At 37.0% G+C, this 14,971-nt stretch overlaps 1 protein-coding gene across 1 annotated transcript in view; it reads right to left on the bottom strand.

Annotated features, from left to right (window-relative positions):
• Nucleotides 1-10,062: 10,062 nt before the first annotated feature.
• Nucleotides 10,063-14,971, bottom strand: part of LOC129368223 (rho-related GTP-binding protein RhoN-like) — a 28,238-nt gene continuing 23,329 nt past the window's right edge. Inside the window, exons 4-5 of the mRNA XM_055043107.1 lie at nt 13,702-13,836; nt 10,063-10,958 (exon numbers count right to left, since the gene is read on the bottom strand). Coding sequence (XP_054899082.1) covers nt 10,704-10,958; nt 13,702-13,836 — 390 coding nt within the window. The 3' untranslated portion in view covers nt 10,063-10,703. The remainder of the gene's footprint in view (nt 10,959-13,701; nt 13,837-14,971) is intronic.

Here is a 14,971-nt window from a genome sequence, read left to right as displayed (position 1 = left end):
ACAGGAAGGATAAAACCTCAATTTGTGTTAGCAGAAAGTTTTAAGTTTAAAAATATTACGCTATTATACCGCTTCATGCAGAAATCCTGATATCATGAAGATATTTTTGGCTTACTAGTTAATTATTAATATATAAATATAAAAACAGTAGAAACAACCATTTTAAATAAACAACCAATAAAAATGATACAGAAAAAGGTGCGAGCTGAGGCCATGGCACCAACCTGAAGCGTTTTGTCATCAGTATTTAGTAGAAAAAGAGAAAAACATTCATTCAAATGGATATTATTGAGCTCATTTTAATTTGTAATGTAATAAATTGATTTATTGTTGATTTCGACAAATATGTGTGTAAATATGTTCGACCCAAAACTCTTCAAATGGCAAAGTTTTAACTTCACCCAGATCAAATTCACTAAAGAGAAGTTTTACATTTTAGGCAATAAATTGCTTATCTTCTTATTTATAAAATGAGTTATTTCTATTCTTAAATATATTTCTAATATTGTATTAAAGGCTTAAGTGGTTAAATAAAAGCAGATTGATGAATTATTTTAACATTTGCAGTCTTTCATGCTACTTATCTATTAAAATGGAAACTTTTCTCCTATTTATTAGGTTTCATGTATGTTTTGCTGCACGTTTACCTTCACTATCTTCACTGAAAAGCCATATTTTAAATTCAAGCAATTTCAAAACAACAATTGAATTTGTCTTCATGAGCCGCTAGGCTAATAACAGAAATGCAGTAAAACTGATGTGCCGACTGCATCACTATTGTAGAAAGCAATTATTCTTCGTTCAGTGCCACTGTGGATTGAACGAGTTCATGTTATAGAAAATCCACATCTGCACACTCAGTAGATCTGAAGGGCAGAGAAGTAGCAGAAAAACACTGCGCTCCTGCAGCTACACTCAACTTTTCAAGCAGAATGAGCTTTTGCCTCAAGGACTCAAATCTACTTGAATGACTGCGCACCACACCAAGCCTCACACAGCTTCTGTTTAAAGGTCAAAGTGAAGTTTGTTAATACAACTGGCCTTTTTTTTTCCCAGTCAGAAATGGTAAATCACGTCTGCTGAAAGTTTACACAGCCCACGTTACTCTTCATTCTTCAACCCGAGTTTGATTTTCTTAATCAAATCCCAGTGAAAGAGCCTGAAAGAAAAGATTTTATTCAAACCGTTCTGCCATTTGAGTCGCTGACATTTGGTTGCAGGATAAATGCAAACGCTGCTTTTAGTCTCATTCATTGCTTTGACAAAACATCCCTGAAAACCAGGTGGCTGAAAGAGCCCACTTGAAACAATAATGTCAGCCTGTTCGCTCTGAGGCTTTTTAAATGCCAGATGTACGGCGCCAGACGCCAGTGTACCACGACCCGGCCCGTTTATTTTTGTTGTTTTGTTTTTGTCTACAGTGCGTTGGTCCAACCAACCATCCGTTCAGCTCTGCAAAATCTTTGTCTTTATTCGCAATTGCGGTGTTTCCTTTGAAATAAGAAATTAAAATCACACGATAAGTCAGTAAAAATTATGGCAAGTAAACAATCATCTCATCCTATTGCAAAATCTTTTTACCAAAAAAAAATTTTTTTTTTCCAAAACTGGTGTTTCCATTAAGCAAATATATTCTTAATTTCAATTTGCACAATTTTATATTCAATGGAAATGCAGCAAATAAGTATTTGTGCAAATTGTGTATATTTGACAGTATAAATGCGGTTTTATGCGATGTATTTTGTAAGAATGCAATGGAAACACAGGAGTCACGTGATCAACCGGAAGTTACTACTGGCAAAAACCACAAATAAGTCAATGACAGGAAGTAGTTGGAGGTTGATGGCGCAGAAAGTTTTTTTTAATAAGAAACTTATTTACATGTGATTTTAATCGCAATTGTCGTATTTAATGAAAATGTTGCAATTGCAAAATTGTTTTTTTTTTTTTTACATTGGCTTAGTTTTATGCACATTAGCCATGGAAACACAGCTGGTGTAACATTAGCATTTATTTTGGGGTTTTGTGCTCCATTTATTTATGAATTTCTGATTATTTAATAGCGCAGCCTGATTGTTTTGAACTAAACTGAGCTAAGCAGCTGCTGGTTAAATTAGTTTGATTTAACTCAATCTTTTCCTCTGTTGGAAAATTGACTACATCCTTACAAGTTCAGTTGAAACACAGATCTGTGCGTTTTCCTATTTTAAAACTGTGCAATTTAAATTTGAGCTCGATGCCGGCACAGGGTAAGCAATTCGAATGATTACAGTGGCTGAAAACGTGTTTGAACCCGAGTGTCCCACTGCTTAAATGAAGTCAGGTCATGAGGAAACCACCTGATGATGTCTGTTAACCAGCTTCACTATAAAAAGCTGAGACGTCCCTTTGGTTCAATAAAAACAAACTGATGTGAAACACATGGTGGAGTTTAATAAAAAAACTTATCAGGATTCATCCTTTGTGTACAGATTACGATCAGAGGAAAGGAAATTGATCTCACCTTCCAGTTTGTTGATGGAAAATAACATTTCCTCTCCTGTTGAACAAACTCAATGTAGAACAAGTCAACTTCTTGAACCCAACGTTTGGGTTTTATGCATCAACCTGTAGGTCACTTCTAAGCTATTTAATTTACCAGCAAGTCAAAGATAATTAAGTGGTCATAAGATGTTGTTTCCCCTCTTAGAGAGAGATCTGTGTTTGAGCTGAATGTCCGTGTCAAACTATTCTCAGTTCCTGGGTTGTCAGACGATGTGGACCGACACATCCCAGATGGACCACGTCTCTGTTCCACATGGGAAATCATCACAGAGCAATCTGCAGGCCCATCTGGACCATTTCACTCTGCTTGTTTGTTTTTTGACACGACACATCTGTGTGCAAACATGTACAACGCAGAGCGGTGATTTGTTTCCAGCTCCCCGTGGTGTTCGTTTATTCCCCTGCTAAATGCAATGGATGATGGATCTTTGTTGGGGGGAAAATGAGGCATGAATCTTCATAATAAAGCTGTAAAGTTTTGGGTTTTTTAAAGCTGCCATTTGAAATGTCATAATTTTTAGAGACGCACGTTGGACAGTTGACTTTTAGTTTGGTGGTGATGCAAAACAGTCTTTTTCCTATCAGTTAGTGTGGAAGTTGCTACAAAGGGAAGCAGACTTACATTTAGCTATTTTCAGTCAGAAAAGATGTAAAACATTTCCAGTGACATTCAGGCTGCGTGAGGGAGAGCGAGAGCAAGACTTGAAACTGTCATGATGTCAGTGTGTTGTGGGGGTTTTGTTTTTGTGTCTTTCTGTAAGATGTTAGGGTTTATTTTGACCCAAGTAGTCTCCAGTGGTCACTGTTAATTTAGCCCTCGTGTGTCACCCGTGTCTGCGAATTATTTATTTCCCTCACTTGTTCTCCATAGTATTTACGTTTGAGTTGCGTTCTGGAGTGGCGCAGGACTCTTGTCTGGGTTTACATTGTGCCAGTGTCTCTCTGAGAGTGGACCAACTCATGTTGTTGACTAAAGAAAAAATAAAAGCAAGATGCCTCGTCGCCATGTACTTTCTGGTTCATCCTTTACCTTAAAATCACCATTACTGACAGAAGCAGATAAATCCTAACTGTATTAAGGGTATTGCGCTCTACTTTTGATGTTTTAACTTGCGATCTCTGTCGTACAACAAGCTAGATATAGAAATTGCTTTGTGAATACCCATGGCAGTTTTTGTTTTTACACAAATAAAAACAAAACATTACCATTTACAGGCAATTAAACATGCAAAAAAAATAATAATAAAACTGATTCTAGCCTGCTTTTAAAACTTTCTACAACCAATACACTTTTAATCACATTCCATGAACCGTTAAAAATATTTATATTATAAAGAAAGTATGCATAAAATATTTAAGCAGATACACCTTTTTTAGTCCATATCCATTCAGTTATATTTGGTGACTTCACTTTCTTCCAATCAACAGTTATAATTATCTTAAAAATCAGCAATAAAATATGCAGAATAAATATTTGGCAGATGTCAGCCGGCATAACTGAGCAATTAACATATTTGAAGGGAATTTCTTTTCACCAATTTTCTCAATTTTTTACTTTATATTTTTTCAGCATCAGAATGATTGGACAATCCCATACGATGTATTAGCAGATTTTCCTATGAAGCATAACTACAAATTATTCTGCAAAAAAAAAAAAAAACGCATATTTATTCCATAAAGCATAATCTAACATGTTTGATTACAAAGCAGTTTTAAAATTCTTCGGTAAAATGTTATTTGACCCGCTATTGGCTGGTGTTTTCATACCAGCCAATCCTGGACCAACATTCATTTCCCAAGCGCTGATTGGCTGTAAGCCCCAAAGATAGGCCTTGAAGAAAACCTATGTTACTTGTAGCGCAAAGACAGTTTCATTTTGGGTTTTAACTATTAAAATAAGCGATTTAAAAGGTAGAGTTTCAAGTATTTACGGATTTAAGCTAACAGGCGACTAACCGCTATCTTACAGCAGATTTCTACTCTCTTAAAGCAGCAGTTTTGTATCAGCTAATGTTAGCCAAGCTAAGCGCTAGCTTATTGGCATAAGCAGGTACAGAAATGGAAAATGGGTACATTTCAAATGATTTTACATTTATTCAAAATTGTAGAAAACTCAACTAGATGAAGCTTACAAGAGGAGGAGTTGGAGTGAAAAAGCCTGACTCATGATACTCGAATAAGATCTCAAACTAAAATGAACCATTCACACCGACATTCTTCCACATGGAGAGAAAAAACAGAAGCCTAATGAGAACTTAATCTCAACTGTCGTTCCTCTGTGTCGGTCAGTGACTTGAATTCATGTGCTCCAGATATTTTCAGATGCTGACTCTGTGGAGTCTTGCTGCTGTGAATAATGTGTGCACTTGTCCATGATGACCTCCACGGCTCTCACTCAATTGGCTGCTGTGATCGTTGTCACATCTTGCTGTGTTTTTGCCCTTATTTTACTTCTTTTGAAACAGATTCGGAAAATTGAGCATCGTGGTTTGTTTTTTAAATTTTTTTGTATTTTGCAAACAAATCCACGACAGCTTTTTAAAAAAATCTCAAATTCCATTTTTTATTCAGGTTTTTAAATGATATTAATGCCATAATTCTTCATGCATTCTCTGACAGTTTAGGCATGACTGCATTCTAGGTTGTATTTACAGTTTAACATCCTTTCTGCCTTCTTTGTTACATAGAGGAAGTCAGACGGTACATATATTTTTAATCAGTTCAATTTTACATGCAGCATAAATGGCTACTGCATTTTTAATGTCTCACTCTTCCTCTCCTGGACATGGCGACCATTTGGCTGGTATTACTATTGCTTTGTTTCTGCGTTTCCTGGCCCCATGTCGCTTCTCCGCCCTCCTGACGTTGAATTTGAGCAAAAACTGAACCGATGAGCGAGCATCTGGGTGAGATTTTATGGTCACTGTTGAAGCAGGAAGCACATTAAAGTTGCATAAGGGTTGAGCCTCAGTGGTCAGTGATCAGTGCTACTTTACAGCAGAGTTAAAATGAAATATCAACCCCAGTCTAGTTGGCTTCAGAAAAGATAATGGTGCATATAATAATGCAAGGGAAAAGCAATACTTTCAACTTCATTCTGGTTCTGTTTAAACAAGAACAATAACAAAAATCAATTTGATTATCTATAAATTAATCCACATACCTAGCCCTTAGCCTTAAAGGGAACCTATTATTCAAAATTCACATGTTGCACAATTTTATATTTCTATTTGGATCTCAACTTCTTCTATAAACAGTCCAAACGCTAAAAAAAACACAGCCGTTTTTGGCAATAAGTTGATGTTCTCTAGAAAACGAGCCGATTCAAAAACCTCCGAATTGATAAGTCACTGCACCGTTACCAGCAACACCAGCCAAGGTCCAGAATGTCTGGTCAGCTGTACAATGGCTACTGGAAAAGACAGAGTTTTGTTCTTGTCTTACCATCCAAAAACCACTTGCTGCATTTTTGTTGATTGTGCAGGAGACCCCACTTATGCTTTTCAGATTTTCAGATTCATATGATTGCACAGCTGTCTGAAGCTGTTTTCACGTGCGAGTGGAAACATTGAGATGGGGGGTTGTGGATTTAAAGTGACAAGATGCCCTAAAACAGCTCAAACCAAGCAGAACTGAGCAGACTAAAATTTTATCTAAGAATTATTTTGTGCAAAAAAATGTAATGAACAGGCTATCGGAGTTATTTAATTTTTTCCTCGCTCTCTTTGTGAACGCCTGTTGATTGGGTGGTTAGACTGACTGAACAGTGACATGCCTGAGTTTTGAGGAACACGACCAGGAAGCACATGTTTTAGCTCATTCTATCCAAGCACAGAAATTCACTCCGGCTGTGGTCAGAAATGCTGAGCATCAACAAGAAAGTTACTTTGCCTCTGTACAGCAGAACTGGCTCATCCGCCCCCTCGTTATCTGTCTTAATCCATGGCTAAAACGCAATCCCCTCCTTGGGCAAGAAGAGAAATCAGCTTGGTGCATTTCTTCATTTTAAAAATGATTCAGCAGATTGTACTTTACGTGACTTCTCAAGGGATTTACCGTTTATAAAAACTCTTACTTTCCTTGGACACTAGTTTTCTTTAAATTTCAGATTTCTCAAAAAGAGTCTCGTTTTTCATCTCATGACTTTTTAAGTTGTCAACAACAACCAAACATACAGCAATATTTACTTGCAAGAGTATTCATTAATCTGGATTTTTTTTTTCCACACACATTTTTGTCTTATTGCAACTACAAACTGCATTTTATCTGGATTTTCATTGATGAGAGCTTAGCAGTCTTTACAACCCAAAGAGCCTCTTTCATCTCAGTGCAGATAAATAAAATTAACTTAGAGCTGCAAACGTTAAATGACCCAAACCATCAATATAATATAAAATGTCATTGTTTACATATTTTTAAGTGGGACAATACATATTAATGAACATTTATATGTCAATACATAAGACTATAGTAGATTTGCTAATTTCGTGATTGACAAAAATTGTGAAAACGTGATGGTTCACTCCCACCAGTAGGAGGCAGTATTTCTTCTACTTAACAGCTGCTTCAGAATCACTTGATGTCAAGTTATAATCCATAAAGATGATACAGCGAGTCTTAAAAGGCACAAATATTTCTAAATTAGTACCACAAACACTTTGTTTTTGATATTTTGCAATAAAATCAATTGTGAAATCCTGAATATTATTTAATTTTAAGAATTTATATTTTAACAGTTTTGTTTGCGGGTTTTATCAATATTTTCTGGTACCACCAGCCCCATAAGAACATTAATGATTTTGATTCAGCCCGAAATGAAAATGAATTTGACACCCCCGCTTTAGAGTCTGGAGGGCCACGTAAAAAGCTCTTGCGGGCCAGATTTTGCCCCTGGGCCATGAGTTTGACACACGAGTGTTAGAGGATGTAAAAGAAGGAGATTCACATTCAGCTCTTTTATTGTCTCTGACCAGTATCCATGTGTTGAAATGGCCCAGTCAAAGCAAAATTCATGTGGTTTCTATCCAATGTGACTGAGCTTCAGCTACTTTACAAAGAAAAATGTGCAAAAACTTTAGTCTGAAATCTGGTAGTCACCCTTAAAAGATTTGCAGCCAGGCTTTTCATTGAACTTTACAAATAACCTTTTAGGTTATTTCATATTTGAAAATTGTGCTTATTTGCTGAGTCAGAACCGCATTTATCTCAGGAAAAAGCTTCCAGATGTGTTTCACCTTCCTCCTCCATTTGCGTCATGTGAACTTGCTTTTCTTTTATCCTTTATTTTCCTTTTTCTTCAGTTTTTCTCTTACGCAAAGCGAGTCTCTGGACACCACAAGGTTTTCAAGGTTTACTTTCATGCCTGAAGCTACATTGTATTCTAATTACCAGCAGTATCTCTGCCTGCACTTGGAGCTAAATAACATGGCCACTATTAATTTGTGTAAATATGGCTGATTTGTAGTTAAAATGCTACTAATAGGAGTCCTCATGAGTGCATAGGAAGAATACAAGTATCGCCTGACACAGCTGCAGCTCAGATAATTATTTTCTCTCTTTCTGCTACATCTCCACCATTCTCTACCACTTCAAGCTCATTTTTCAAAAGCCACCTTATCTTTGGCTGCCTTTCACACACAGATCCCTTTTTAGTTAATGGGAAGCACCTGAAAAATGGAGGCCATTAGCAGGATTATGCTCCGCAGCGGCGGCTGAATTTGCGTCGTTGAGGCCAGGTAAGGTTGCTGGTGGAAGAAGGATGACTGTTTGCAAAATGTGCGACATCTTTTAGAATCGCCTGCGTTACGTTTGGCAGCAACAAACAGCAGGCTGAGTGGACTCGCTGCCCGAGGCTAGGTCATTTTTAGCATTCAAGCTTTTCCTCTAATGTAATTTGACTTTTCCCTGAAAGGGCTGCAGCTGGTTTACTGTGTGTGGATGTTTTGAACTCAGATCTAACTCATTAGCTATCGACTAATGTTGATTTAACTGAATAATTACAACAAGCTGTATTATGTTTATTAATTATTTTAAGAGTACTATTTAATCCTGTATGTACAAACATTACTCTAGATATAACAGCTTTTTCTTTTTTTACTCCTTTTACATTTCCTAAATTCCCCAACAACTTTTTGGATGCTATAATAAAACCTAGCATTGCCTCCTCTGTCCCATTGTTCTTGTCATTTCTTCTTGATAAACATTTTAATAATATTCTTTACTTATTTTGATATTTAAATCAACGATATTCTTTTTTTGCTGCGCTCTTAGCAAACTTGTCATCCAGCTCATTTCCTATCACACCGATGCGGACGGGAAGGACCGTCTCTCCTGTCCGCCATTTTTGTTTCTGCATCAACGGCTGTGCTTAGGGAGCAGCGCCTTCGGGGACAAACTAAAACGGACGTTAAGTAAATCTAATTTAAATCTATTAATCGTAGATAGCCAGAAAGTCTTCACATAAATAGCATTGTTTGGTAAGAATACCTGCTAGTCACACGCTCCTCCGTGTTTGTGGACACCGTTTCCCACCTGGAGGAGGTTTTGTCCCGGCCTTCCCTCCGGCGTGCAGAGCGTCCTCTCGCTCCCTGCATGGGAACGTGGCAGCAATGCTGTGAAAAGCCACTTTGCTGCTTGTTGCTGTGGGGTCTGTTTCCCACTGCGGTGGGAAACAAACTGGAGCAGGAGTCACATTTAAAGGTCAGACCACGAAGCTCATGACTCCAGACCAGAGTGGCTGCACTCACTTATAACACCAGAGGATTGCATTTGGATGGCTGTATATAGATGGAAGCTGTATGTGATTATATTTACTATATATACTGCTTTATTTTTAAAAATCTTGTTTCTCTTCACCACATTATTTTCACACATCAGGTTCATATAATTATAATTAAATAGCAGGTTATTATATATTTGCCTATCATTTTGTTGCTTGTCAGTAAGGTTGGGAAATATAGTCTTAAAGGTTGACTTAAAAACTGTTTATAACCTCTTGTTTACATACTTAATTATAATTATAGCTCCACAAATACAAATTTTACTCCTGAAAGACACAATTTGTGTCACTAGGTTGCACAAAATCACTGCATTTAAGATGTTTTCAAATTTATTGATGCTCTCAATCAATAAACAGAGGAGAAAGTAGTCAAAATAATCCTAATAATACGGGAGACAATAAATAAAAAATCTTAGTGTTAAGAAATGTATTATGATAAATAAACAATATAATAAATGCCCATCACTTCTTCCAAGATGTGGTGATAAACCCATTAAATATGCCACTAAGGTTCCCAATAAGCTGTACGTTAAAATTTGACGTTTTATAGTTTATTTGTTTTACATTGTAAAAATTAATTTAACTCTATCCCACCTTTTATTTTGCTTCAACTCCGGTGCAAACAACTACAATGATTTTGATTTCAGTAGTAGCAACTTCTGTAAATTTAATTAAGATAATTAAATTCATCTGAACATTATTGAATAAATAAGAGGAAATATTTTCAAACACTAAGAAGATCCAGTTTTGTTTTGTTTTTTATTTCAAAGCTGCATGAACAACATCATATGCATCCTCATAAATCCTGCCTGGACTTCTCCACCCATAATTAGAACAAAAGTAAGTACATCTCAGGTTATATAATGAGCAATTTTTTCTCCATATTAAAGCACTTGTGGTTTAAGAAAATTAGTGTTTTTTTAGCCCATGAGGTTGTTTTTAGGTTTGTTTTATTTCAGTTTAAAAGAAAACGTCATTCTTCAGATTTCTCTTTTGTGCTTCATCTCCTGGAACATGAAGACAAAAACAGGATTTAAAATACGAAACTATTTAATCTTCAGTTCTTCCCCATTCACTTTGCTGCGATTTGTTTTCGAACCAAACAGTTCCTGTCCTTTTTTATTATTATTTCTTCTAAAAGCTTTAAAAATAAATAGCTTCAGCCACATGACTGGCCTCCCCGGGATGATAGCGCAGCCAAAAAGAAAAATAACAAGCAGAGCTTTGCAGCAAATTGACCACAAAAAATAAGAAAATAACTCAGAGCTCCATTCATTTTCTTTTTTGCCATATTGTTCTTGTTACAGTGCAAAAAATGTGACAGGAATTCACAGATAAATTATAAAAGTTTATGTGCAGTGGAGCTCGCGTCCGTCCGCCGCTACATGAGCACGCAGCTTTTCGCGCGGTCCTTCCTGATGGCGGGCGGATGTTCGTGAATCTCAGTCCGAGGCGGCTGCTGCGAGATCCGCTTGTGGGTGCGACGCGTCGCCGCGCGTTTGACCTGCGGCCGGTGAACGTTGAACACGGAGGCCAGCGTGGTGACGTGGAAGACGTCGCGGACGCTGTTCTCGGAGAACTTGGAGGTGCACTCGGTGTAAGCCACAGCGCCAATCTGCCGCGCCAGATTGGTCCCCTGAGGACAGAACGCGAGTTCGTTAGAAACACCAGTAAATTATGACTTCATCTGCGAACAAAGACAGTGCTGGGAATCGAACCCCCTCGTTCATTTGGAAACTAAACTTTCCTCGACGTGATTTTACTGATTTCTAACAATTTTCAAAATGTGAAATACCAAAGTTCACTCAAAACGTAAGGCAGATGTTTCTAACATAGTGAAGCTCTAAATGTGAAAATAGGAAACAAAAGGATAGAAGGACACAAGGAAGAATGGAAAAAGGACACCAACAAGGATAAAAGATAAGATTGGAAGGAAGGATGGAAAGACAAGAAAGAATGGAAAGAAAAACACAAGGAAGGACAGAAAGCTGGAAGGACATAGGAAGAAAGCCAAGGTTAGAATGAAAGACAGAAAGGACACAGAGAAGGATAGAAAGGACAATGTTGAAAGGAATGATGGGACACGAGGAAATAAGGACATGAGGTAAGAAGGGAGGACAGAAAGGCCACAAGTTATGAAGGAGAAAAGGAGGAAACGACAAAAACACCCAAACCTGGTAGAAAGGAGGATACTAGGAAGGAAAGGAAGATATGAAGGGACGAGACTCTGGACATGATGGACAAAGATTAAACTAAGATAAAAATCAGGACAGAAAAACAGGAAGGAAAGAAACCAGATGCAAAGTAGGAATGATAATAGGAAGAACAGGATGAAGCAAAATATGGAAGAGATGTCAAGGAAGGAAAAAAGAAAGGATACAAATGAAAAAGGTGGGAAGGAGAAAAGACAAAGGAAGGAAGGCAGCAAGGAAGGATGAAAAAACATCCATATTTTCCAAACTTTTCATACAAGGGGGAACCCTGTAGTGAACAAACTGGGCCTAAAATGGGTTATTGTGTCGCTTTATTTCACACAGATCATCCAGTCGGCGCTGCAGTGGATGTAAGACCGTTGTGTTTGGCCATACAGGGAGAAAAACAAATCACACTTATGGTAATAAAACCCTGATAGCTTGTTGGGGCAAAGGGAAAAAACTCCCAACAGCAATAAAATATTTAAGGACTGCTTTTACAGCCATAAAACACAAACATAAAGGTTCCTGCTGGTGTCCAACACCATCCTACAGTCAATTACAGAAGTTTTTATTATTAATAATACTTTCAGTTTTCCTTTTAGTTTTGCTTTGGTGTCTCTTAAAATCCCAATAAAACAAACTGAAGTTTCTCATGGTAATGTTAAAAAGTTAAATACTTTAGCAAAGCTGAGTAAATTTGGATAAAGTAAGACGATTTGAAGCGAGCAACTGCACATCTTTAAATTTCATAAACATTAATTCTTTGCTTTACTATTATGTTTCGTTAGCTTGTGTTGTACCTTAAAATTCCTTACATATAGACATTAAATGTTTCATCTGCTTTTTTCAAAAACTAAGAATCGGTTTAAATGTATTTTTTCATAGAAGAGGCTCAGGACCATTGACAAAAAAATTAAAAAACCTTAGAATTCAGAAATGTTTTTTCTCAGACTTCTGACTTTTTTTCAAAATTCTGACAATTTTTCAGAATTCTTTTTTCTCAGAATTCCAACATTAATCTCAGAATTCTGAGAAAAAAAATCAGATTTGTTTATTTCAGTGTCTTTAATCTGTAGCTTTTCTCACATTTTAGTCTCGATGTGAAGTGTCTTTTTTTCCAGATTGGACAAATAAATCGATTCTTTGTGGCCTAAAAACGGTTTGAAATGCTGTGATTCTGGTACTCAGTCGTGAATTTTTGTCTCTTTTTGTTGTATTCAAGTAAGATGAACTCTTTCAATATTTTTACTCAAGTTCAAGTAAAAAGAAGTCACTAAAGAGTAAAAATGTATGTAGGAAAAAGAACTGAATAACCGATGATTTAATATTTAAAAATTACACCAAAATGTAAAATAAATTCTGGTAATTTAAAGATCCAAATGTAAATAATTCATCTAAATAAAATGATTACGAAATAACAAAATCAGAAAAAGTATTTTCTTTCCAAATTCATTTCTTTCGATATAAAATGTATGAAACTAAGAAGAAAAAGCATCTGTCTGGTGAAATTTTGGTTAAAACAAGCTTGTTGCAGAAATTTTACTTAACCAGGACTAGCGATGCTGCATAATAAAATTAATCAAGTAATAAAAGTTGTTCAAATAAATGCAGCTGAATATACCTCTGCATTTATCCAAAGCTCACTATCTGTGCATCAGCTGAATTCATGAATACTATGGATATTGATTTCTGCAAGCTCATCGATCCCAAAGACGCACCAAACTGACAGCCAACAAAGATCCTTTGCTTTTGTTTAACAAAAAAAATAAAAATTAATTTGTTGACAAAAGGTTGCCAAGAAGTGTGATTTCACATTTACATGGAAATAGGCAATTAAAATTCATGCATGCCGCTGCTCATTGCTCCGAGACACACAAACAAAACAATTGCTTTATCACACAACTGCTGTTTGTCTCCGTCTTTGTTCGGGTTCCAGCTCCTTTCTTACACTCGCTGTGTTTCATCATTTGTGAAAGTTATGATGTGGAGCAAATATCATTCTCCAAATTCATTTTCAGAAGTTTTGTTTGCGTGCAAAGGGGAGGAAAGTAATCACTCCTGTTTATTCCTTTCCCACTGAGTTTGCAAGTAACACCAGCAAATGACTGGATTAAAACCTGTGTGTCATGCAGAAAGCTAAGTAGACTTTAGCTTATAACAAACGAGTGAAGGTGTGGCTCTCACCTGTTCGTGGGTAACAGGAATCAGTCTGTGTTTGGAAAGCTCCCTCATGACGCTGACGTCCGTCCTCATGTCCAGCTTGCAGCCGACCAGAACCACTTTGGCGTTCGGGCAGAACTCCTGCCTCTCTCCTTGCCACTGTGTGTCGGATAGATGAACATTAATCACTGCACTCGTCTCTCAGAGTTCATTCTTCTTCCACTTTGCTTGGTTGAGTCCCTAAAAAAAAGATACATTTCTAATGCACTTCACCTCCTTTTAAAGAAACCAACCCACAGGCGTATGACGTTTCAACAGCAAATGGTTTTTGTGAAACGGATGCATCAACAACTTGGTTTGAAATGAATTCTGCAGATCATAGATTACAATATAAGGTTGTTACAGATTTTTTTGTGTCTTGTAGCTCCTGCTCAATGTGTGGTTGGCAAAATATGTTTAAGTTTTGATGCAGGTTTTATTTAAATTAAAAAAAAATAGGCAAGTTTGCAGTACCTATTTACATGTGGTGATCTCCTTACTTGTCTTTCCCATTTTGAAGAGCAGCTAAGAGACAAATGGGTGTCATATTTATGTCAATAAAAAAAATTTAATTACATTGATCACCTTAACTTAAAAACAGTTTATTAAACAATTGTTTCAGTTGTATTTATAAGAAATGCCACAAAAAAAACAAAAAAAAATCACATTTTGTTCTTTTATTTGGGTTTTCCTGCTTCTAAAATCAGACAAATTTTGGGTGTCGGAAAATGAACCGTTTCATCCCCCAGAATGCTGTGCGGTTCAGTGAATATCCTATCAGAAGTGTTTCTATTGCTATTGATCAGGTGTCAATCTAGATATGCATCGTTATTGCTTTGTTGTCCAGCCTTAGTGGACGGAAGCTGTTTTGGTTCAAAACGCTGCTCTCCGCCACCAGATCCAAAGACGGACAACGCTCATTACACACGTGATTCTCGCCACTAAATGCTTTTCCTCCATCTTTTTTTTCTGAGACTCCTTTCAGTATCTTCCCACAGCGAAACAAAGGCTGATCACTGTTGCTCCATTTGTTCTGCCTCACAAAGACATCTTGTTTTCTCCGGTTTGCCTGGCCGCTGATGCTGGTATGTTCTCCAGCGTCGTTGCTGTTGCCTTTTCAACAGCTTTGACTGTGTGCGCAACTGGTGAAACGCAGTCGTTCACATGAGTCACAAAGGGCCCAGGGGAAGAGCAGCTTATTGTCTGCGTTACTGTTAAGAACTGGTGCATAAAAGAGCATCAGAATGAGAGCTGC

The sequence above is a fragment of the Poeciliopsis prolifica genome, unplaced genomic scaffold (genome assembly GCF_027474105.1).
Source record: "Poeciliopsis prolifica strain line A6 unplaced genomic scaffold, Auburn_PproV2 SCAFFOLD018, whole genome shotgun sequence".
Classification (NCBI taxonomy): Eukaryota; Metazoa; Chordata; class Actinopteri; order Cyprinodontiformes; family Poeciliidae; genus Poeciliopsis; species Poeciliopsis prolifica.
The sequence above is the reverse complement of the archived record's forward strand: the minus strand, read 5'-3'. Positions and strand labels throughout refer to the sequence as shown.